Source organism: Penicillium canariense, assembly GCF_028826845.1.
Source record: "Penicillium canariense strain IBT 26290 chromosome Unknown utg000003l_segment0_segment0, whole genome shotgun sequence".
In the NCBI taxonomy this organism is placed as follows: Eukaryota; Fungi; Ascomycota; class Eurotiomycetes; order Eurotiales; family Aspergillaceae; genus Penicillium; species Penicillium canariense.
Window position 1 is genome coordinate 2,496,364 of NW_026622730.1, and position 21,908 is coordinate 2,518,271.

Consider the following 21,908-nt stretch of genomic DNA (forward strand, 5'->3'; position numbering starts at 1 on the left):
GTGTGGGTAAATGCCACTCAATCGTCTAATAATACGTGGCGTTGAGTCGTCTATGGATTTAAACGAAACGATTGTTATGAGCACTCAGGGAAGAACGACCACTTATAAGCCTGGCATTAAATTCGGGCATCGGGGGTAGAAAAAGGAGATTTGCTAGATCTTTGCACAAAAGAAAGAAAAATAATAATAAAAAATAAAAACCCAATGTTTTCTTCGGAGTTTCTTTCGTGGAGCTCTGCGTGCTTTCTGTATGGAAATTCCAGATTGGTAGTTGAGCGCGCGGCGCAGGGTGGGTCCACTCGGAGTAATGTTTAGATTCGTAACTTTCTTACTTTGAGGGAGAAAAGAGCAGTATCCTGACAGCGACAAAGCTAGATCATGTGAGAATAACCGCTGAGAAGAAACCAATTATTCAGGTAAATTGCCTCATCTCCCTAGTGGCAACTCCGAGAATTGTTTGTTTTCTTCCACTTGTAATGATCAAAACTACACCCCGAGCTTTTCCCCTCTAAACTCGCTCATTGACGACTTTCCTCTACGCTTATCCTCAATCTCTTAGTAGTATGTTCGCCTAAATGGTGCAAAAATCCATTTCAGCTAGCAAGCACTGAAGTTGTAGGAGGGGGGCAGGAAATTACCTGGCCCATAACCTCCAATATATGGTTTTTATTTTACTTCATGTTCCTCATGGTCGACTTCGAGGCAATTGTCGATGTCCATCCCCGCTAGCAATTTTCTGATAATCCAGAGCTTGTTGCCATTTTTAGTGCGGCAAACCTTGGGTAGTTCACGTATAGTGGATAGCTTGGCTGCTTACTAGTCTTTATGTCTATCTTCATTATCACTATCTTGTCTTTCTCTATTATATATTCTTAAACTATTACTTGGGATAAATGTGAAATAGATACCTAGCACCACTTAGTATCTTATACATAATCTATTCTTACTCCTTAGAACATTAGGGAACGAAAGTCATGTAAGCTTATGGTAGAATCTCTTACTTTGTGTCGAGCTCTCCTTATCTTAGTCTTCAATCCTTTGCCTTCTCGCATTTGCTTAGCTCTAGTTCAAGCTTCTATAGTAAGATTATAGAATCCGTTCAACTAGGATAAAACTAAATTAGAAACTAATCACTATATACCCACAAGAAGACACTAATATATATCGTCTCCTAAGTCGAAATAAGCGATATTTACCCTCCAATTCCCTCACTCGCCTTCTCGAGTCTCCTTGACTTCTATTCCAACCTATTACTATTACCCCTTGATATGCTTATATCACTATCCCGTGACAAGCATCTACTTCAGCAGTTTCCTCCTCAGATAGTCAATATCATCTTTCTTACCACTAATCAGGTTAGCTTACGCTACCACAACCGTTACTGTGAAACTATAAAACGTTATAATCCGGGAGGAAACCAAATCGAAGGCTAATCACCTTCCACTCACAATTAGATCCCGATATATACTATCTTCAAGAAGGTATCAGCGAGAGCCCCGCCGAAACACCGCCAAAAAAGGAGGACCCAATCATAGGCGACTTGGGTACTCCTACGGGGTTCTAGGTCAAGGCAATCCACCTTCAATTGTGGCCCCGAGTCGACGGCTGTGACTAAAACCTAGCACGCTACTATGCCGTATGCGACAGATACTCTTACTATGTGAGCCTACCTTTCCTTTATTCAGGTTTACTCGTTCCATGGTTGAGCAGGGATATTCATTCACAGATGCGCCCGTGGAAACCCGTGAGGCGCTTCACGTCAAACAACACAAACATGACAAACTAGCATTCCTCGCTCAAAACGGCTACGGTTAGAACGGCAGATATAGATCTAGAATCGCGGTGGCGAAAGAGGGGAAATGATACGTCAAACAGGACAAAGTGAGCAAAATGCAAGCTCCATTGTCTAAATGCGCAATAATCGCGTTATGTTTGAAGTTTCGCAAAGCACGCAGAAACCAAGATTCTGCCCACTTCATAATATTTCTCACTCAACTTCGTTTTTCACACTTGAGATCGACGGTTTACTATGAAGGCTATCGTAATCGAGCAGTTTGGAGGACCAGAGTCCCTTGTTATCAAGGATGTTGCGTCGCCAGAGCCGGAGAACGGGCACGTCGTGATTCGAGTTAAGGCTTTCGGGGTCAATCATGCCGAAATACATATGCGCAAGGGCGAATGGGCGGAGTGGACGCCCATCAGTGGTATTGAGTGCGTCGGTATTGTTACAGCCTGTCCCGGCGGCGAGTTTGCGGAGGGAACTCCTGTTGCGAGTCTCATGGGCGGCCTCGGGCGCACCATCAGCGGCAGTTATGCTGAGTACACGAAAGCGAAGGCATCAAATGTTGTTGCACTTGGTCCAGCAGCTTCGCAGCTTGGTTGGGACCAGCTAGCTGCTATTCCTGAATCTTACGCGACTGCATGGACGTGCTTGTTTAGGAATCTTGAATTGTCGAGTGGACAAAAGCTTTTGATCCGTGGCGGGACGTCTGCTTTTGGCAGAGCAGCGATCAATCTCGCGGTCCACGCTGGAGCCGATGTTGTGGCGACAACGCGCAGTGTGCGTCGAGCCCCTCAGTTAACGGCTCTAGGCGTTAAGAGAGTTGTGATAGAAGGACCAAACCTATCCGAGCGGCTCCCCGTGAAGTTCGACTCCATTCTCGAGCTAATTGGCAACAGCACTATCGTCGACTCGTTGAAAATGGTGCACCGTGGTGGCAGAGTTTGCCTGGCAGGGTTCCTGGGCGGCCTGGCTCCGGTCCCGGATTTCAATCCACTTCTTCAGATGGCGAGTGGTGTTCATTTCAGCTTTTTTGGAAGTTTTGTTTTCGGAACTCCTGAGTTTCCTTTGTCAGATGTACCTCTTCAGGACATTGTCAAGATGGCAGCGGATGGAGAACTGAGTTGTAAGCCCTGGAGGGTATTCAAGTTTGAGGAGATTGGTGAAGCACACCGCCTGATGGAGAACCATGAGGCCCAGGGGAAGATGGTGGTGGTTGTGGACTGATCTATGCTCCCTCCCTTTGCCGCCGGCTGGAAGAGAAAGCAAAAGACAATGTGCTACTTTGAGTTCTAGTGATTGGAGTTCTATCCACTTTCGAGGCATCTGATACCTTGACTTGTATGCAGTAATGGTGGCCCGGCTTTACCAAATTTATAATATAGTTGCGTTGAGCAAGCACTTGGACGTTCTCGGAATTTTTCGAGCTTCGTTTTTCTATAGCTGTCTCCAAGTATTTTCCGGAAGCTACAGGCGTAGCAAGCTTAAAAGATCAGATTTTTCCAAGTTATAGTTTGCTAACTATCAGGTTCCAGTTACTGATGTAGGCTGTTGAAAATACAAAGAAATGGAGGGTAAGAATATATACTTCGGTTATTGTCGTTGTATGCTTATATTTGGCTTTCTAGGAAATCATGCAGACTGGTGGGTAAAAATATAGCGAGAAACCGGCTCAGGGAGGGAAGGCAGTCCACTATAGGTTGTTCCAGGATTCAGAAGACAAGGTGTTGGCTACCTACACCTACAACAAGTAGAGACACAAACAGAGATTCCTTGACAAAATATAGGATAGAAAATGAGTATAAACTCTAAAGCTGTTTGTTTCTGAGTATTATTCCATTTGATATCACCCATTTGACATAAGCATCTCTGCTATATACCAGTCTGGGGTGTGCCTCCAGAGGTATGACTCAATAGCTCACTGGTCTTTGATACACATGAACTTGGCAGCAAATCGAGGTAGCTTTGTTCGTGGTTGTTGATATTTTTCAACTGGCCTAAAATATTGGAAAGCTCCTGGAGTCTTAATCGGAATGATTCGCCATTTTTTATATTGTCGTAGAGAAATTCCGCGCAGAGAAATAGCGGGATTGGCATCAATGGATGGATCTGGAAAAGCGATGTTAGTGAGTGGTAGTTTCATATCAGTTTGCAACTTGCTTTTGAGAAAGGTAGATCACGCAGCATTGTTGATAGACGAATGATCGTCGCAGATGCCGTTAAAGCTCGATCTTGGTAGCTGAGAAGTTCGTCGTCAGACACTGACGCCGAACTCATCATACCCTTACAGAAGTAGATGACAGTGGCTTGGCCGAGAATATTGGCAAAAAGGAGTAAGGAATCATACACATCGCTGGGTGATGGGTAGCATTGTACCAATACTTGAAGCCTGATGGTTAGAAGACTATCCAACCACTGACGCTGCTCTGTCCAGTTCAATATCTTGTCTCCGTATGCTTTGGAGATATGGTATTGTTGGCTCTGGAATAGACTACGTCCACATATAGTCGCCAGGATAAGGCACTCGTTGAATGGAGACCGTACTTGGAAAGAAGGGTCGGTCATTGCTTCAGACAGAAATGGCCCTGGCTCATGATTTCCCCCTTGAAAGTCTGCGTCTACGGCAGGCAGTCGGGTGCATATCTGTAAATTTGAAATCACACCACTGATCAGTTCGCAAATTCCAACAATTCCACGACAAACGCAGTTCTTACCACATGCTCATTTAAGGTGATGGGCCAGTCATCACGCATGCTGATGACATGATCCAAGAAATATGCCATCCAAAATACCCGGCGTCTCTCCTCAATCTCGATTAGATCGCCAGACTGCGGAGAAGACGCCCCACCTTTATCGACAGGACTATCAATTTCATGATAGCGCATTGCCTGAACTAGGCGAAAAGCCCGGCCAGCACTCATCCATGCCTGTCGGTGATAGGCTCGCATTGACTCAAATGATACTAGGAGTACCCATGCCTGGGAAAGCTCAGTAGTGCTGCCATGTTGCTCCATGGCCGGGACGCTCAAATACTCTAACATCTGCTTGGTCTCCTGGTATAGAGGTTCTATCATATCCCGAGATTGGACGGACAGCAACGATGCTAGCGTCCACATCGCATATTGTAAACATCTTTGTGAGGCGGTCTTGGTTGTAGATTTGGACCATGACATGTACCTTCGCTGGTGGATAATAGGTATTGACTGGTGCACACGGTCTAAGTATAGCTGGTCCCTGGGAACGATATCCCGCCGCTGATCAGTATTGGGTCTCTTCTATGGCGGATGTTGCTTACAATTCAGTCTCCAGGGCATTGGGGGAAATACTCGTGTTGGAGATTGGCAATGTGAGCGGAGGAGTCCATTCATGAGGGAGAAACGCCAATCCAGGAGCCGAGGCATGTGGTAAGGAGGTATCATACTCTGATGCGGAAGTTGCTGTCGCTGTTGGGAGCCATTCCTCGGGATCCTCGTTTGCAGTACTCTCTAAAGCGGTTACAGGCGATGCGCAGGGTGTCAGCTCATGGCCGCTGGGGGTGCTGCCGCGGAAGTCCGGCTGTTGCTGCTGGGCCGGCGAACGGCTCTGCAGCATCGCCTCTAGCTGCACTATGCGATTCTTCAGGGCCTTGAGATGACCCTTTTTGGGCCCGCGAGCACCGCGGTTGGTCACTTGACATGCAACTCCTGTCTCTTCGCAGACTCCGCACTGTGGTTGTTGCCCGTCGCAGCGTAGCTTGCGACGTCGGCACTCGTCACAGGCAACCCCCGGGCGCTGGCGCCGCGTTGCCATTGCCGAGTCTGTTTCCATGTCTGTGTTGGTCGTCACCGCGGTGGATCTCGGAAATTGATGGAGTTTCCTTTTGTCTCGCAACAAGATCAGGGAAGGTGACGGTGACAAGTGGGGGCGAAAACATACGCAGGGGGCCAACGGGCAAGGCTCCGAGGGCAACGGTCAGGCACTGCTGGCGGTTCAATATTGATATCGATTTAAAAAGAATTACATTTGAGTAATAGTTGGACCGACTGCGGAGTACGGTTCGATCAGCCGCTAGTGTCCAGCATAGTTAACTCGAGGCCCGTGCAGACTGAAATAGAAACCCCGAGGCGCAATAGAAACTCCGAGCAGCAAAGATTAGCCCCGAGAGGGCTCAAGTACAGTCGATCATAAAGATAAAACTACCTACCTCTGCCAGCCTCGCATTATTTAATATCTCTGCCCTGCTACATGCCTAAGTGCCCGTATACGAGTTTCTCATTCGAAAATGACCACTTACCCAGGCCAGTTTCTCGCAGGCAAGCGAATCATCATTGTCGGAGGTAGCTTCGCTGGTCTTGCATCTGCGATCGCTCTAAATAAGCTCTGGAATCCATCACTAGACCCTCCTCAAGTGATCTGAGTCGAGAAAGATGACCGCGAAACGTCCTTACACAGGGACCCTTATGTTCTATGCATAAACGGTGGAAGCCAGGACGAAGGACTCATCGCCATACAACAAATGGGTTTACTCGACGAAATTCTCGCACACTCAACCCTCAACAGTGGGGATATCTGGGTGTGGAGTGACCATTGGAAGAAGCTTTCATCAATCAATCCGAAGCCATATGGGGGCCTGCCGGCAGCGACAATGCGAATCACACGAAGAGACCTCAAGCGCATTTTGATCGAAAAGGCCGAACGAACAGATACGATATGGAAATGGAATACCACCTTTTCAGGGGCAGAAAGGTTGTCAAATAACAAAATCCGTGCTACCTTCTCTACAGACGAAGGGAAAACTGTATCCATGGAAGATTGCGACCTGCTCGTCGCGGCCGACGGGACGAACAGCGCAGTGGGAGACGCCTTTCGACCTGGTGATATGAAGCTGCATTACACCGGCGCAACCCAGATTGGTGGGATCTCGCGTCTTCCCGATGGCCTTCCTCATCCCATCCATGAAGACTACGGCCTACAGATGTCCTCGGGAGAAGGGGTATGCTGCATTTACACCCCCTTCGACAATAAGACAGTCGCCTGGGCATTGAGTCGCCTGGAGCCTGAGCGAGCGGCCAAGAGCAACTTCACCATGGAAGAATTCTCCTCCCTCAAAGAAGAGGCTCTTCAAGCGGCGTCCATGTTTCAAGAGCCTTTCAAAACGGTCGTTGAAGCTACGGATCCAGATACAGCATTCATTCGACCAGCCCACGAAAGACCAGCATTCCGGCATGATGCACGCTTACGAGGTGTCATGTTTATCGGCGATGCCAACCATGTGCTTAATCCATTCGAGTTCGTCGGTGCAAACTTGGCGCTCAAGGATGGATGGGACTTGGCGGAGCAGATTTGTCGGAATGCCACGATGGAAAGCACCGTTGTCTCGTACGATAAATCCAGTATTCCTCGGTTTGAAAATGTCTACAAGTTCTCCCATACTAGACTCGGATTCGGGCATAGCACTGGGCTGAAGTGGATATTCTACAAGCATGGCATGGCTGCTCAGAGAGCGCTTGGGATGGTATAATCTCTAGACATGCTCACAGTCGGGTATAGCAATGCACGGTTTCATCGCTTCACATCGCAGCTATTTACCATTTGTTCCATAGCACATGCTATTGTCGGTCCTTCTTATATCTTGGTCTCCCGGGTTCGTGTCTTCAATCCCAACTCTATAGCCTTGATTTGCAATGCCAAAGACTTTGGAATGGATATGGCACAAGGCTGCCGCCAAAGAACCAAAATCCTGGGGGACCGCTTGGGCGTCACATTAGAGCAAGCATTAACATTTCATATAACATAATCAAAGCGAGAACTTCAATCATGAGCTTAGAGCATGAACTTCCTTCGGCTTCCTATTATGCCTTGAGACTACCAAAGTCGGTAGCTGGAAGCATTCTTACTCTTTCAGGGTGCTTTGTGACGATTCTCTTTGAAAGCAGAAGGACTTGGACTACGAGTCTCACTGTGAACATACTGCAGGAACACATGGCATTTGTTACACTATTTGTGACTCTATCATGATTAGCGTCTATCATACAGTCATGCGAAGCCCACAATAAGCACAAGGGCCGTGCTCATGTGTCCAGAGACTGATGGATGACACTCGTCCGATATGTCTCACTGCGCTCGATGAGCTCTTCATGCGTGCCCTGCTCGACACAGCGCCCCTCCTCGATGAGGTAGATACAATCGGCACGATGGATTGTGTTGAGTCGATGTGCGATCGCGACGATGGTGGTGCGGCCAGCAAGCGTTGCAAGGGCCTCTTGGATCCGTTTTTCGGACTCAACATCCAAGGCGCTGGTCGACTCGTCCAGCAGCAGTAGTCGTGGACGGCGCACCAGGGCTCGCGCAATCGATAAACGCTGTCGCTGGCCCCCGGAGAACTGCTTGCCATCACGGCTGCACTGAGTCTGGTAGCCGTCAGGCAAGGCCTCGATCACCTCGTGAATATGGGCCATGCGGCAGGCCTCTTCGATCTCTTCTTGGGTTGGCTGGTGGCCGGGTCGCGCACCCAGCCCGATGTTAAAGGCTACTGTGCCTTCGAAGAGTACATTCTCCTGAGGCACGAGAGCGATCTCGTCGCGGAACTGCAGGCCCAGCTGGCGAGTAATATCGACACCGTCGATCACCACTGCACCAGACTCGGGCCGGTAGAAACGTTCTAACATTGCAAAGGTCGTGGACTTTCCGGAACCACTAGGGCCGACCAGAGCGCAAAATTTACCTGGTTGGATCCTCAAGCTAAGTCCGCGAAGGACTGGTCGACCTGGACGTGACGGATACTCGAAGTGGACATTCTGTAATTCCGCTCCAATTCCACTCATTTCTGGAGGCACGCCGGATGTTTCAGTATTGCACTGCCCAGGGTGCACAGCCTCGAGATCAGGGATTTTCTCATCGAGAAGATAGTTGTCATGCCTCTTGAGCGTGCCTGAAGCACCAGGATTTAGCTCTTCATCAGCCGAGCGGGTCGTGAGCAGCTCTGCAATATTTGAAGCAGCCAGCCCCGCCTTAGAGATGTCCGGCGCCAGAGCAAACATTTGGCCACAGGATTGGGTGCTAAATAGCAGAGCAGGCAGCACAATGAAAAACTGGGTCTGGGTGTAGAGGCCATTCACAATCTGTTGAGTACCCCACCAGTAGGCCAGGGCATACACCAGGTTGCTGATGCTGAAAGCTAGGGCGAGGAAAAAATTGCCGAAGGCAATGGACCACAGGGTCTCTCGGTACGGCGCTTGCAACGCTCGCTCGTACACCGCGTACGACTGTTTCTCCAAGGAAAATGCCGAGACAGCCCGGATGTGATCAACCGCTTCGATCGTAATAGCGGTCGCTTGGGCAAAAGCTTTTCGATGGCGTTCTGCGAACTGAGCCTGGGTCCGAAGCTTCATAATACCTGCGGCCAAGAGGACTGGGATGGTCGGAAGCAACACAATTGCTATCTTCCAGGCAATCACAAAGGAAAGCACCACGCCAGCTACCAGATTGACTGCTGTGGCCAAGAGTAAGCCAATTGTTGTACCTGTGATGCTACCCAGTGCAGTCGCATCGCCGGTGATGTAAGTCATGATTGTTCCGGGAGTCCGATCCTCCATTCCGTGCCATTGGACAGTCTGTCCCATGAGGGACCTCAAGGAGAGAACACGAATCCGGTATAGGATCTTGTCAGCAGCCCAGCCAAATGCGCAACCACCGATCACATTTGCCGAGAATTCGACAAGAGCCATGATGAAGAATAGAAGACCATAGAGATGGCCACCGTGCCTAATACCGTCTGCCCCAATGCAAGGATTCAAGCTCCCAATCGTGTGTCCAAAAATGACAGCTTCGGCGGTATAGCTTCCCCCGATCACGATTGACATGGCAAGGCCGAGCATGACATAGCGCAGATCGGGCCGGAGCAGGGAGAAAGTAAATTGAATGGTAAACCACCTCGTGCGCTTGCGTCTGCATTTCTCTTTCAGTCCTTTCTGCTGTCGCTTTTTCCGTTCTTTTTCCGTTTCCTCGTTTACGGGTTCGACCGTATAGGTGGAGATCGTCTCATCGGTAACATCGGTGATATCGGTACCACTCACATCAAGGAAAGCTTCTTTAACCTCGACGGCTAGAGTTTGGCCGAGTACACCCTCTCTAGCTTCTCGGATGTTATCTTCCCCGGGTCCCACTGTCGGACTCAGCCTTCCAAGATTCTGCAGCCGCACCATCTCAGTATATGAGCCACCTTTAGCGACCAGCTCGGCGTGGGAGCCTTCCTCAACCACGCGGCCTTTCTGGATGAGCACGATGTTGTGGGCATCTTTGGCGGTAGCTAACCGGTGTGCAATAGAGACCATGGTCACTCGTTCAGCCAGCTTGGCTAGAGCGTCTTGAATCAACCGTTCGCTGGTGGAATCCAGAGCGGCCGTTGCTTCGTCGAGTATCAGAAGTGCCGGTTCGCGGACCAGGGCCCGAGCTAACGCAATGCGCTGTTTCTGACCACCACTCAACTGGCTTCCAGAAGAGCCTGCACTTGTCGCAAAGCCGTGAGGAAGAGCATCGATGAAATTCAAAGCATTCGCGCTAGCCGCAGCTTGTCGAACCAGGGAGATAATCTGGGCGATTCGGGGATCGAAATACTGAATGACTTTCTTTTCTGATATGCCCGCACGCATGTAGTCTACCAAATCGGCTAGGCTAGAGTCGAGAATAAATGGAGCGAGAGTCCGGTGCTGTTCAGTCGCAGATGTAACCAGTCCGTACGCAATATTTTCGAGAATCGAGCGATCCAGCAAAGACGGCTCCTGTGGTACAAATCCAATATGCCCGCGCAGGTACCGCACATTCAAATCTCGGAAATCCTGACTCCCAATACTGATTTGTCCGGATTGAGGGTCGTAAAAGCGTTCCAGAAGAGCCACGATGGTGGACTTGCCACCGCCAGATGGTCCAACTATTGCCGTATGCTTGCGAGGCGGAATGACAAAGTCCACCCCTTGCAAGACTGGTACATCCGGTCGCGATGGATAGGCAAAGTGCACGTCGCGGAAAGTGATATCTTCCGAAGCAAATAGGGCGGATTTGTCTCCGTACTGCGCAGTTCCATCAATCTTGGACTCGCGATTGATCACCTCCAAGAGCTTTTCAGATGCACCAGCTGCGGCCGCAAAGATATGCACAAAGGGTGCGACTTGGCTGAGAATAAAGGATGCGTCGATCAAGACAAAGATGACAGTATACACGGCCCCGACAGATGTCCCAGAGCCATTGCTTTCCACCGAGTCCGCAATTAACCGAGATCCTTCCCAGAAGGCGAGGGCGTTGGAAGCGTAGGCAATGAAATAAAGCAGTCCAAGTTGAGCAGCGTGAGCCCCTGCCTTCTTGAGAGCATCCATCCGCGATCCAGCCAGATAACCTGCATACAGCTTCTCCAGCCTGTCATTCGCATTGAACGCATGCACCAGTGCCAAATGGGACACACTTGACGAGGCAACTGACGTAGCCGCATCGACATACTCATTGATCCGACCCGCATATTTCTTGATGTAGTACCCACCACCATACGACATGAAAAAGTAGCACGGCACCACAGACACCAGCATTCCCGCAATAGCAGGCACCTTGATAAAAGCCACGACGTATGAGGCAACAAAGTAGGACACTGTGGAAATAACAAGCCCCACCTTCTCCGAGGTCCCGGACTGCACGACTTGGATATCACTCACCAACCGTGAGGTTACATCCCCGAGTGGTAATCCTTCAATGTACCCTGTCTCCTGTTTGATGATACTCTCAAAATATCGTCTTCGATATCGCCACGCAATACGCTCGCTGATGTAGCTCCAGCAGCTGCAATGGATGTATATGAAGCAAAAGTTGGCTATCGTAATGTATACCACATATAACACCTTTTGGCGCACGCTGTCGGCGACATAGCTGTTCGTCTGTGCGGATGGCGAGCAGGTTGCCGTGTTCAGGTCGTCGATCAAATCACCGAAGACAATACCCAGAAGAGGGAAAGGGAGGCCTGCTGCGATAGAGAAGAAAACGCCGCAAACGATGAGGAAGACGTCGGTTTTGGTGTAGTCAAGGGAAAATAGGAGGCGGGTATAAGAGAAGAATTTGCCGAGGCCTTCGTTCGTCGGTACACACTTCTTCAGGTACCTGAACTATACTTCACATCAGTCCATCTATCTGCTGTCTTACCTATCTTCAAGAAGAGACCTACCATTGGAGCGCTTTTGCCTGGCTTCGGCCTATTCCCCTCAATCTGGTCCGACATGGCTTTTAAAGCCCCTATCACAGACAACACTCTGTGCGCCGCAGTCTGCAAACCAGATATTTTTTGGAGGATGCCAGCCTCGGAAGATTCAGGCAATCTCCAACCACAGAAGGGTGAGACTGCAGCTGCAGACAACCTTTTGATCAAGCCCTAATAGATCACCGGTTATCCACGCTAAGCCAGCACCGGTTCATAGTGTATAAAGACGGGTAGGATGAACCGGAAAGGAACCACCGGAGAAAAGGACAAAAGGCCTCATAGCCTCGGCTACAAAAACACAAACAAGAAAAGCAAGACTCCGGTCCCGGCCCATGAAAAGGCTGACGCCAGTGTCGGGCTTGTCAAGACAATGTGGAGCAGGCATAAAAAACGCAGCCATGAGTACGACCCAAGGAAAAAAGAACGCGGCCACAAATTCACCATGGGGGCCTCAATGGCAACCATAAGTCCGTTAGCTGAGTAGCCAGTCAGTTCAACGTGTGACGGAAAAAGCGGAGAATGCAAACCGAGGTCGGCTCCACTGGTTGAAGATCGATGCCCGATCGCGTAGCGACAGACCCTGCACATCGCTTCCTGCCTTCCTTTCACAGACAGTGTGAAGGCAAATCGCGCGTTGAAAGAGTTTGACGGAGCCTTAGCGCATCCAATAGGGAATGTTTTATGAATTGCCACGCTTCTTGGAACCCTACCAGGCGGAGACCGTGCATCATGGCCTCCACTCTCATCTGATAACCCGGTGTGAACGCTCGCGGCGGGTCTTGCGTCCGCGGACGTACGCGGTTGGGGAAATTAACGGGTGCAGAGATCGGTCGTGTTGCACTCACGGCGGTGGTCGGGGACTTTTATTTTTCTTTTTCTTGCCTCGTGGTGTCAGAAGGAACGTGGGTGATGACGGAAGCAACAATGTTGCACGGGTCTTACCTCCTTTTTCTGATTGGAAATTTTTATCTGATGATCTAATCTGATCGATAACAGCCCCTCAGAACAACCGGAGGAAAAGCCACGCCTGACTACGTTCTCAAATTCATTTTCTCGTGTTCCTCTGTCTATCGTCATTACGCAACAATCCTGTATATGCATGTTTAGCCTCCACACTAAGGGGTCTGTCCACTCTCACCTATCGGCGCTCCGCTCCAGCCCCCGCCGGGCTGGAACCCTGCGGGACGAGCAGACCCTGAAAGCCCCCCTGGTTGTTCCACGCAACGTCGGGGTGCAGGTGCACCGCAGGGATTGCTATTCGCGTCCTCGTTACTGGTCTTTTCATATCGTCGGTCATCGGTGCTGAGCATCTCCCGGTAAATTTCGACGGTGTATTGACACTGAGGCGCTACACGCTACATAGTAAGACTGTACACAAAAACTCCTCATAATTTTTTATGTACCGAAAAACACCACTCAGCGCCAACGCGCCATGGTAAATACAAGAATCACATCGAAAGACAGGGCAAGACAATTAAAAGATAAGAAGAAGTAACAGGTAGAATTATGTACAAGGTCGGGTCAGGACATCTCCCCCATTTTGGCTGGTCTCACTGGGACCGGCGAGCCATGTAATAGGTGAGCAGGTTGAGCGAGTCCTCGCCAGCTGGCGGGGTGACCTTCTGGACACGGTCGAGGCCGAACTTGAGGTTGAGGAGGGTGCAAAGTTCAGTAGCCTGCTTACGCACGCCTGGTCGGGGGTGGCTCAGTTGCTGGTTGACCACAGTGCCGACGCTGGCGAGGACTTCGTCAGAGAGCTCAACAGGCCCTTGTGAGAGTGCTTGGTGAATGGTGGTGAGGCCCATGATGATGGAACGATAGAAGTCCTCGATCTTCGCATCCTGGCCCAACTCGAGCCCGTGGAGAACACCCCCGATGACCGTTTCGGGTGGAATTAGTGAGACCAACAGCTCTTCAACCTCTTCTAGGCACGTAACAAAGTGCGAGTTAGATTCGTAGTGGCGACGAGCTCGGATGATGGAGGTCATCGTTGGCACATCGTATTTGTGGAAGAGCTCACTTGTCCGAAGAAGCATGGAGCGAATGGTGGCGAGAATCTGAGTCTTCACATCGTGATCCTTGCGGCTAGTAGGTGTTGATTCGAGCTCGTTCAGCAAAGCCTCGATCATGGAATAGTAGTCCTGTTCGCGAGACACGATCTCTTCGCCGTGGAATTGGAACAGCCCCTGCAGCTTCCTGTATCCAGAGATATCCATGGTTTTGGACGTAATACGGCTGAGCGCTTTATTGAGCATCTCCCTCGCATTGGCAGGATCCTTCGATCGAGGGCTTGGGCTCCGATGCCGCTCTGCCCACTTCCGACTGCGGCGAAAGCCTGGTTCCTCGGTCGTTGACAGGGCTACAGATTCAAGAGACTGGCGTCTTGTCTCTGTATTCGGCCGCAAAGCAGATTCGTTCAAGGGGACCTCCTCTAGGGCACCAGGCTTAGCTGCAGAACGGGGTGTTGCGGTGAGCTCTGGAGCTTTCGTAATACGCGCAGTGGCATTTTCGTTATTGAGGCTACTCTCAAATGTATCTGCCACAGCGGGCTTTGGTGGTGATGTGGGCTCCACGTTATGGACAGGCTGGGAGGGTGCAGGTTGAGGACGATTCCTTGTGGGAGAGGGGCTTGTCCGAAGTGGAGTCCTTTTGGGTGACGGGAATAGAGGTTCGCTGGCCCCGTGATTAGTGAGTCCCTGATTAGGATTCATTTCCAGGGTAGTGCTCTTGACAGGGGTCTCCAAGATAGCCGGAGTCCCTGGCTCCAAATCTTCTTCGAGCTCTTGCTCATTAGCACGACGAGGAGATCTGCCAGGGGTGAAATGATGGACCGGTGACATCTGAGGTGTCTCAGCCTCCGTGGCAATCGGCGTAGCAGGATCCTCGTATATAACCATTTCTTCCGGTTGTAACTTAGAATTCGATTCAGAATCAGCAACTGTATCGGAATGACGCAATGGAGTTGCCGTTTCGGGTTCAGAGACACGCGGAAAAGCTTCAGCGGGGGTAGGTTTTTCAAGTGAGGACAGCTGTGGCTCATCTACAGGCTCTGAAACGACGTGGACAGATTCAACTTGCTCAGTGCGAACAAGCGGTAGCTGTGTTGCAGAAAGCGGAGGGCTTTCTAGCACGATAGGCGCTGGGGAGTTCCGATCTCCAGACTCGCTCGGGTGGTCGACATGGGGGCAATGCACGGAGGGCTGGTTTGCAAGACTGTCATCAGAATCGCTATGAGCACGGCTAGCTGCCATGAGATCACCATGAGACTTAGATTTCGAAAGATCAAGCTTCTTAGGCTTGCCTCTAGTAGTACCAGCCTGTCCAACCTCGTGCGGCCGGAGACGAGGTGCGTTAATCGGTTTAGACGAGGGCGTGGATGCTTTGGACCGCACTGATCTCGGGGAACCGACTGGCTTACTCGCAGTCTGCGCTGCTCTTGAATCAGGCCGACGAGCATAAGGGTCCGCCGTTGCGGGGCGACTAATTTCGGGCCGCCGGGGTTTCGTGCCGGGCCGCATTGGTGCAGATGACAATGAAGAAAGGGGTGCTCCAGTCGGGATAGTTCGAGCAGACGATCTCAGCGCAGGATCTAAGTCGGTAGAAGCCGACTGAGCAGATTCGGGGCGAGAAGGCATCGCCTTCTTGCGGCTGGCAATGGCTTCCTTTAGGGCAGAGCGGGCAGCACCTGGGCCCGCAGCACCCTTTACAGGCGTAGAAGTAGTCTTGCTAGCATTGGGATTCGACGGGTCTTTCTCCAACAGGTTGCGCGATTTTGGGTCGAGATTTGACAGGATAGTATTAGCCCGATCTAGCCAGACACCGCAGAACGTCCAGAAGGTGCTGCGCATGGCCTCTCGTACCCCAGGATTGGCGTCTCCCAGGCCTTTCTTGATGGATTTTTCAATAAGGTCCAAGCCACCGCCATGCTCAACTGTGCTCTTTTGATGCGACTGCCGCTTGATCAGAGTTCGGAGCCATCCAGCTGCAAAAAGACGCAGCTGCATGTTCTTGTCTTGGGAGGCCCAGTGGACGTGCTGCAGAAGACGAATGTTATATGAAACGTTACCAATGACGACATCGACAGTCGCATTCCCATACTGAGCAGATATTTTTTTCAAGGCTGCACACAGCTTCATTAGGTTCTGCATGATGATCTCGACCATGGGGTCGAGCCTCGGACCGCAAGTCCGCGCAATATCTTGCATCAAAAGGCACCCATTTGTACAGAGTGTAGTTCGTAGAGAGTTCACAACTCTGAAAATTCCATCGAGAAGGGTCTTCACGGCGTAAAGGTAACTCTGAGTAAAGTCGTGAGGCCCATTGCCACGCGTAAGTCGACGAAACAGAATAACGTTCTTTTCACGTTTCAGCCAGTTGTCTTCCGATTCCTTGCCATCGAACCAGGGGAGCATGTCTCGCACAGTATCATCAATATCCCTGGCAGATGAGACAAGGAAGGGCTCAATTCCGTCATCTTCCTGGGATAATTGCTGCATGCCCGGTTGTTCAGCTGGAGTTTTGGGCCTTAACGGGGCCTCGGGGGCAGGGGTAGATCGATCATGGCGACCTCTTGAAGAGCCTGGTCGACTTCTGGAAGGCTCCACCTCTGTGATATTGTCAAAACACTTGATCTTGATCAGGTCAATTCGTAATTCGTAAAACATACCATCATCCGGTAACTCCCTCGCATGTGCACGTGCAGACATCACCGAAATGGGCCGTTCGGCGCGAGAGATAGGCCGGTTTGAGCTCTCCGGCTCTGAGTTGCCAAGTCCAATCCCAGAAAGAATAGCGTTAGCAATGGATTTTCGCACACCGCGAGCAACAAGTTGTTTTTGCAGATCGGATTTAGCTCGCGCGGGGCCATTGCTGTCATGGCATTAGTCTCGAGAAGGTCATAATGAAAACCGCCGGGTTCCGCATACCGGAAAAGTTCAACCACGACTAATCTTGCGGTATCTCGAACCGCACTGTCTGCATCCTCCAAGCACGCGACCAGAGAAGGCACGTACTGGCGGAACAACAGGCCGTGGTTTTTTGTCATCTGCAAACATTCACATTAGGAGCCCGTTCGGACCTTGCGAGGGTAATGGAACGTACATTAGACAGCCAAAGCATGCTCATCTCCTTAGCTCGGGGATTTTTGCCTATCAAAGCAGTCTCGAGCACATAATATTCAACCTCATTACCCGCCACAGACCAAAGTTCAGTGAATATGGACGCCGCCTGGGCTCGCACACGTTCCTTGTGGTCACCGAGTCGCTCCATCAGAACATGATAGAAGTTCCGCGCCTGGCTTACGATCCATTGCTGCTGATCTTGGATTGCGAGCCGCTTCAGAAAGTGACCCAGGGTAGAAAAGCCTGCGCCGAGGACTGAGTAGTGTTGAGATGTGAGGGCGAGCCTAAGGGTCTCGAAGATTGTCGGAATCGCGCCTTCGGGGACATTTTTTTGCTTGATATCGGATTTGATGGCCGTCAGGTGGGCGACTTTGGCGTCAACGGAAAGATCTGTGTTTTTGAAGGCCGCCAGGAGTTCCGCAGCCTTTGCCTCCATCTTGGACACCAACAAGGAATTCTCCACTTTTGTCAGGCACGAATCATAGAAGCCACCACCACTTCGGGGGAACGGGACAGGCGAAGTCGGGTAGTCTTCTGAGCAGGAACAACGAAGGCGCGGGCAGGTAGCACGGAGAACGAGGTGGGATGGTCGCTGCTGCCTATTTTGGGTGTCAATTCAATTCCGTGAGATACGCCATAGGCATAGCCAAGCCAGATCACAAAGAACAGGGGCAGCGCGCAGGGCTCATGGCTCAGGCGCGGTCATGACCGCGCCTGAGCCCAAAGAAGCGCAGTCACGTCATCATGACCAAAGCCGGGTTCGAGAGCGAAGCAATGCAAATCTAATAACAGTAGACACTTACTAGAGCACTTGGTAAAGCAGATGGCAGGACAGAGACGTGAGTGGTCGCGAACCGTGGATGGTAGGATGTTGACGAGAGCGAGGGAAACTCGAAGTCAAGGGGGCGATAAGCGCGGATAAGCGCGAGGGACTCCACTGATGCGACACTCCCTTTCACAAGAATGGAAAGGGGCTATAGTCTGTTCTGTTGATTGCAGCTACCGGATGAGGTGAGTGTTGTTTTCTTCTTCCCGAAATCCAACACTTGAATCCTTGATTGTGGTCAACCGTGGTTGTGCCCAAACCCCCGCCCAACGTCCCAGGCCGATTTGTTTGTGCCGTGGTCGCGAAGGGCAACCAACTTCACTGCAGTAACATCCACACACGTCGGTAAGAGAACCAAACTGCTACCAAAGGAGATTTTCAGATGTAATAAGCTTCCTGCAATAGTTCAGCCCACCTTTTTGAGGATTATCAGTTAGCTGTCTGAGTCCTGGGGAGAATACTAAACATGCGTCATGGTGACTGGGCGAGGCATTAATGTTAGTCTACAGAATCAATCCCCTTGTAACTACCAAAAGTAGTTATTGGCAAGAGCGAAGGCAATTTTTGCATGTTCTCGACATTGAGTACCTAGTGATTCAATTTTGCGCTAATAGGTACGGCCTATATATGTCAGTCTATTTAACGTAATAGGATGAAGAGGAATAATACCGCGGGCGGCTAGCAATATATCTTCACAGTCATTGGTCGACGGAGAACGTAAGAAGTATGTCAAAGATTGACAATGGAAGCAGTTTTAATTACACAATGGGTTGCCATTCGATTCCTCAACCTTTTCCTGCAACGAAACGGCTCTAGAATGCCTTGCAAACGCGATAAATGAACCACGCGAAGGAGGCAATGTGGAGCGTATGTAGGGTCAACTCCCCGCCTTCCCCATTGTCTCCGTACAGGTCGCTCGCTGGTCTTGACTCAGCCTCAGCCTCAGCCTAGACCACCAGTTCGTTGCCCACCGTCCACAGACCTAGCAGATCTCGCTGAAAACCTCCGCCTGTCTGATACGGTCTCTTTAAAACGACTCTCCCAATAGTGCGCTGACAAACTCACAATGACGACAACTTCGGCCCCCGCGGCCCCTGCATCTGCGATTCCCCAGCCTAACCCGCGCGACGAGGCGCAGAGCTTGGACACCAAAGACAGGGGCCAGAAAAAACCAGAAAAGAATGTTCATATTCCTAAGCCAAAGTTCCGTCTCCATGCCGAGGACCTCCGCCATCCAGGGTCTACGGCGTTCCTAGTCTATATCCCGAATGTGGCATCAACTCTCGATACGGCCCTCAGCAACATCGTCAGATACCTCTACACGGCCCCAGAATATGAATCTACAGAGGCAGGAAGTGCCCCCAAATCGAAGCGACCTTTCTTCTGCCCCTCAATTCCCCCCACCCGCTCCGTGACGTTGTTCCTGCGCGACTTCAGTGGCGTAGCTTACACTACGGGTACCGAGCTTGACGACGACCACAAAGAAATCCATCTCTCGCTGCCTTACATCAAACATTGCAAAGAGTCTTCTTCGAAAGCTGACCCAGTTGACGAGCTAGCCGGTGTTCTCACGCATGAGTTGGTGCACTGCTACCAACACACCTCACCCCCGGACTCTGAGAAATCCGGAAAAGATATCCCCAACCCACCTGGAGGTCTTATCGAAGGCATCGCGGACTTCGTTCGGCTTAAAGCTGGCCTGTCGCCGCCGCACTGGAAGCGACCTACGTCGTCCGCGGAGCGGGAGAAAGAATGGGATGCCGGATATCAGCACACGGCATATTTTTTGGCGTGGATTGAAGACGTTTGGGTTGGCCGGGGCGCAATCGGCATGTTGAATGATCGGCTCTTCAGGGTTGGGTATGTGAGCGGGGAGAAGGGGGACAGCGATGAAGTTGGCTTCTGGGAGAGTCTCTTCGGTGCTGGAGTCGCAGAGCTGTGGGGTGAGTATGGGCAGTGGCTTGATGGCTGTGACGAGCGCAATCGGAAGGCTGAAGGGAATTGGGAGGAAGAGATCGTCAACCCAGTCTAGAGTATGACAACCTTAAACTGAATCGAGGGCAAGGGCCGTCTAGGTGTTCTTAATTGATGCAAGAGCAATCGCCGGGTATGTCTGAATATGATTTGAGTTTTGGAATACATTTGATAGAAGGCTACCTCTATATACCAGTACCGAGACACATGGCCTCGATCCGTCCTATGTTGACCAAATTTCTAGCTGGAGAAGAGCGGGGCATAGCCAGATAAAAGAGACAATGGAAACAATGGTGGGGGAAAAGGAAATGAAGAAGAAAAAAGTTCCAGTAAACAAAAAGACACCAGATGAATCGAAGGAATCACAGTTCCCATACTATACAGTATCCAATCATGCAAAGACAGGACAAAATGACTCTTTTCCCGGGCCTGCTTCCCATGCGAAACCAACAGCACCACGAAAATCGGACAAGAGAAATCGGTAATAAAAAACAGTTAGAGGAATATGGTACCGCGCATGATGAGCGCGGAAATCCACAGCACGCATTAGACGATGACCTCACCCAGGTCGACATAGACGGGCTTCCACGACGCGGCACCCTCCTCTTCCATGGAGCTGGGCACGCGCACGTTGAGCGGGCTGTAGAGATACCATCCCTTCAATGCAGAAAGAGCAGCGCGCTCCCGGGCCTCAATCAGGCTGGCGCCAGCGCCCTCGCCCAGCTTGTCCTGACCAGAGAAGATGCCAACCACGAAGACAGGGTGTCTGCTCTTCCGCCCGGTCTCGCTAATAATTCTGGCAACGGGGGGCTCGAAGTTCTCGCGGGCACAAAGCCTAGCCAAGTCGCGGGCGGGCTGGGAGAAGTTGAACAGCTCGGAGATGTTCAGGTGTCGGGAGAGGAAGTGCTGCTCGAAGAAGCGCTTGGCTGCCGGACGACCGGCGTGGAGGTAGATGGCACCCATAACGGCGCGAACGAAGGTGGCACTGGCGAGCTCAGCGGTGACACCCTCACCCGAGGTTGCCGGTCCCTTAAATGCGTCACCAAACTCGTCATCGTAGAAGATTTTCGAAGTGACTGTCATCCTCCACGCTTTCTGGGCGGCATACGGCCGTGGTGTCCGTGCGTTGGGAGTGGCATCTATGTCGGTGCCGGGCTCAACCCTGCGGAATTGCAGCAGGCCGGGGTCAACTTCTCCACCGGGCAATGAAGCATGTTCCACACCCCATTCTCTGGCCATCGCAGCGAGTGTTTTGGGACCGGCGTAGGCGTACATTGCGGCGAAGATGACGGTCAAGGGCAGGCGGGGGTAGGTGCAAAGGAGGTGCTCGGTGGTGTAGTAGGTGAGGAGGTCATGACCAAGTGTGGCCAGCGATTCGTTGTTGAAATCAGCATTCGGATCGGCGGAGGCATCGACTAATGCCCGTGCGAGTGTCTGGGGAGGTAATCGGGAGGGAAGGTAGAGTCGAGCGTGGAGAGCAGCGAGTTTGGCGGAATTGATCGCGGCATCGACCGGAGGAGAGGGATATTTGAGATTGCCCTTGCGCTTGTGAGCACTCCTGACATGCTTCATCAACTCAACGTCTTCGAAGCTCGCGTCTCCAAGGTTACTTTGAGCATTGGAATCGACCTGTAGGGGAGATGCGGTCGATTGGCACCGCGATCCGGCACCATAGAGATGTTGATGCAGCCGGCTAACAGTCCGAGCGCGCGGCGAAAGGACTGTACTGCTCCATCGTTGGAGCTGCACCCTCTTCATCTGAGCGACTGGGGGTGGACTTGAAGCGAAAAAGAAACCAAGGAAACAACAATCCGCGCTGCGTCAATGGGGCGTGACTCGGAAGGCGTGCGGCCAAATTCACGGGGAGAGAAAAGAGAAATTGTCGCCAGTCACGGGATCGCTGGTCGTGTGAGCTGAGGCTAGTCCCGATTAAGCACTTGTGGCTTGGCACTCGACCCTCGATTGACGGCCCTTTCGGCTTCAGCCCGCTTG

At 51.2% G+C, this 21,908-nt stretch overlaps 7 protein-coding genes across 7 annotated transcripts; 3 read left to right on the forward strand and 4 right to left on the reverse strand.

Moving 5' to 3' along the window:
* Positions 1 to 2,029: 2,029 nt before the first annotated feature.
* N7482_005746 (uncharacterized protein) lies at positions 2,030 to 3,007 on the forward strand (the record flags this gene model as incomplete). Its single annotated transcript, XM_056687871.1, has 1 exon — positions 2,030 to 3,007. The coding sequence occupies one exon, from the start codon at positions 2,030 to 2,032 to the stop codon at positions 3,005 to 3,007; it is 978 nt and encodes a 325-aa protein (XP_056543426.1).
* A 1,442-nt stretch (positions 3,008 to 4,449) lies between these two features.
* N7482_005747 (transcription factor domain-containing protein) lies at positions 4,450 to 5,587 on the reverse strand (the record flags this gene model as incomplete). Its single annotated transcript, XM_056687872.1, has 2 exons — positions 4,450 to 5,014; positions 5,076 to 5,587. The coding sequence occupies 2 exons, from the start codon at positions 5,585 to 5,587 to the stop codon at positions 4,450 to 4,452; spliced, it is 1,077 nt and encodes a 358-aa protein (XP_056543427.1).
* A 688-nt stretch (positions 5,588 to 6,275) lies between these two features.
* N7482_005748 (FAD-dependent oxidoreductase) lies at positions 6,276 to 7,280 on the forward strand (the record flags this gene model as incomplete). Its single annotated transcript, XM_056687873.1, has 1 exon — positions 6,276 to 7,280. The coding sequence occupies one exon, from the start codon at positions 6,276 to 6,278 to the stop codon at positions 7,278 to 7,280; it is 1,005 nt and encodes a 334-aa protein (XP_056543428.1).
* Positions 7,281 to 7,830: 550 nt separating this feature from the next.
* N7482_005749 (ABC transporter ATP-binding protein) lies at positions 7,831 to 12,017 on the reverse strand (the record flags this gene model as incomplete). Its single annotated transcript, XM_056687874.1, has 2 exons — positions 7,831 to 11,904; positions 11,964 to 12,017. 2 exons carry the CDS (start codon positions 12,015 to 12,017, stop codon positions 7,831 to 7,833), a joined length of 4,128 nt encoding a protein of 1,375 aa, XP_056543429.1.
* Positions 12,018 to 13,546: 1,529 nt separating this feature from the next.
* Positions 13,547 to 17,552, reverse strand: N7482_005750 (uncharacterized protein; the record flags this gene model as incomplete). Its single annotated transcript, XM_056687875.1, has 3 exons — positions 13,547 to 16,865; positions 16,922 to 17,040; positions 17,097 to 17,552. The coding sequence occupies 3 exons, from the start codon at positions 17,550 to 17,552 to the stop codon at positions 13,547 to 13,549; spliced, it is 3,894 nt and encodes a 1,297-aa protein (XP_056543430.1).
* Positions 17,553 to 19,008: 1,456 nt separating this feature from the next.
* Positions 19,009 to 19,974, forward strand: N7482_005751 (basic secretory family protein; the record flags this gene model as incomplete). Its single annotated transcript, XM_056687876.1, has 1 exon — positions 19,009 to 19,974. The coding sequence occupies one exon, from the start codon at positions 19,009 to 19,011 to the stop codon at positions 19,972 to 19,974; it is 966 nt and encodes a 321-aa protein (XP_056543431.1).
* Positions 19,975 to 20,462: 488 nt separating this feature from the next.
* On the reverse strand, positions 20,463 to 21,674 carry N7482_005752 (mitochondrial 54S ribosomal protein mL44; the record flags this gene model as incomplete). Its single annotated transcript, XM_056687877.1, has 1 exon — positions 20,463 to 21,674. One exon carries the CDS (start codon positions 21,672 to 21,674, stop codon positions 20,463 to 20,465), a length of 1,212 nt encoding a protein of 403 aa, XP_056543432.1.
* Between the last annotated feature and the right edge of the window lie 234 nt (positions 21,675 to 21,908).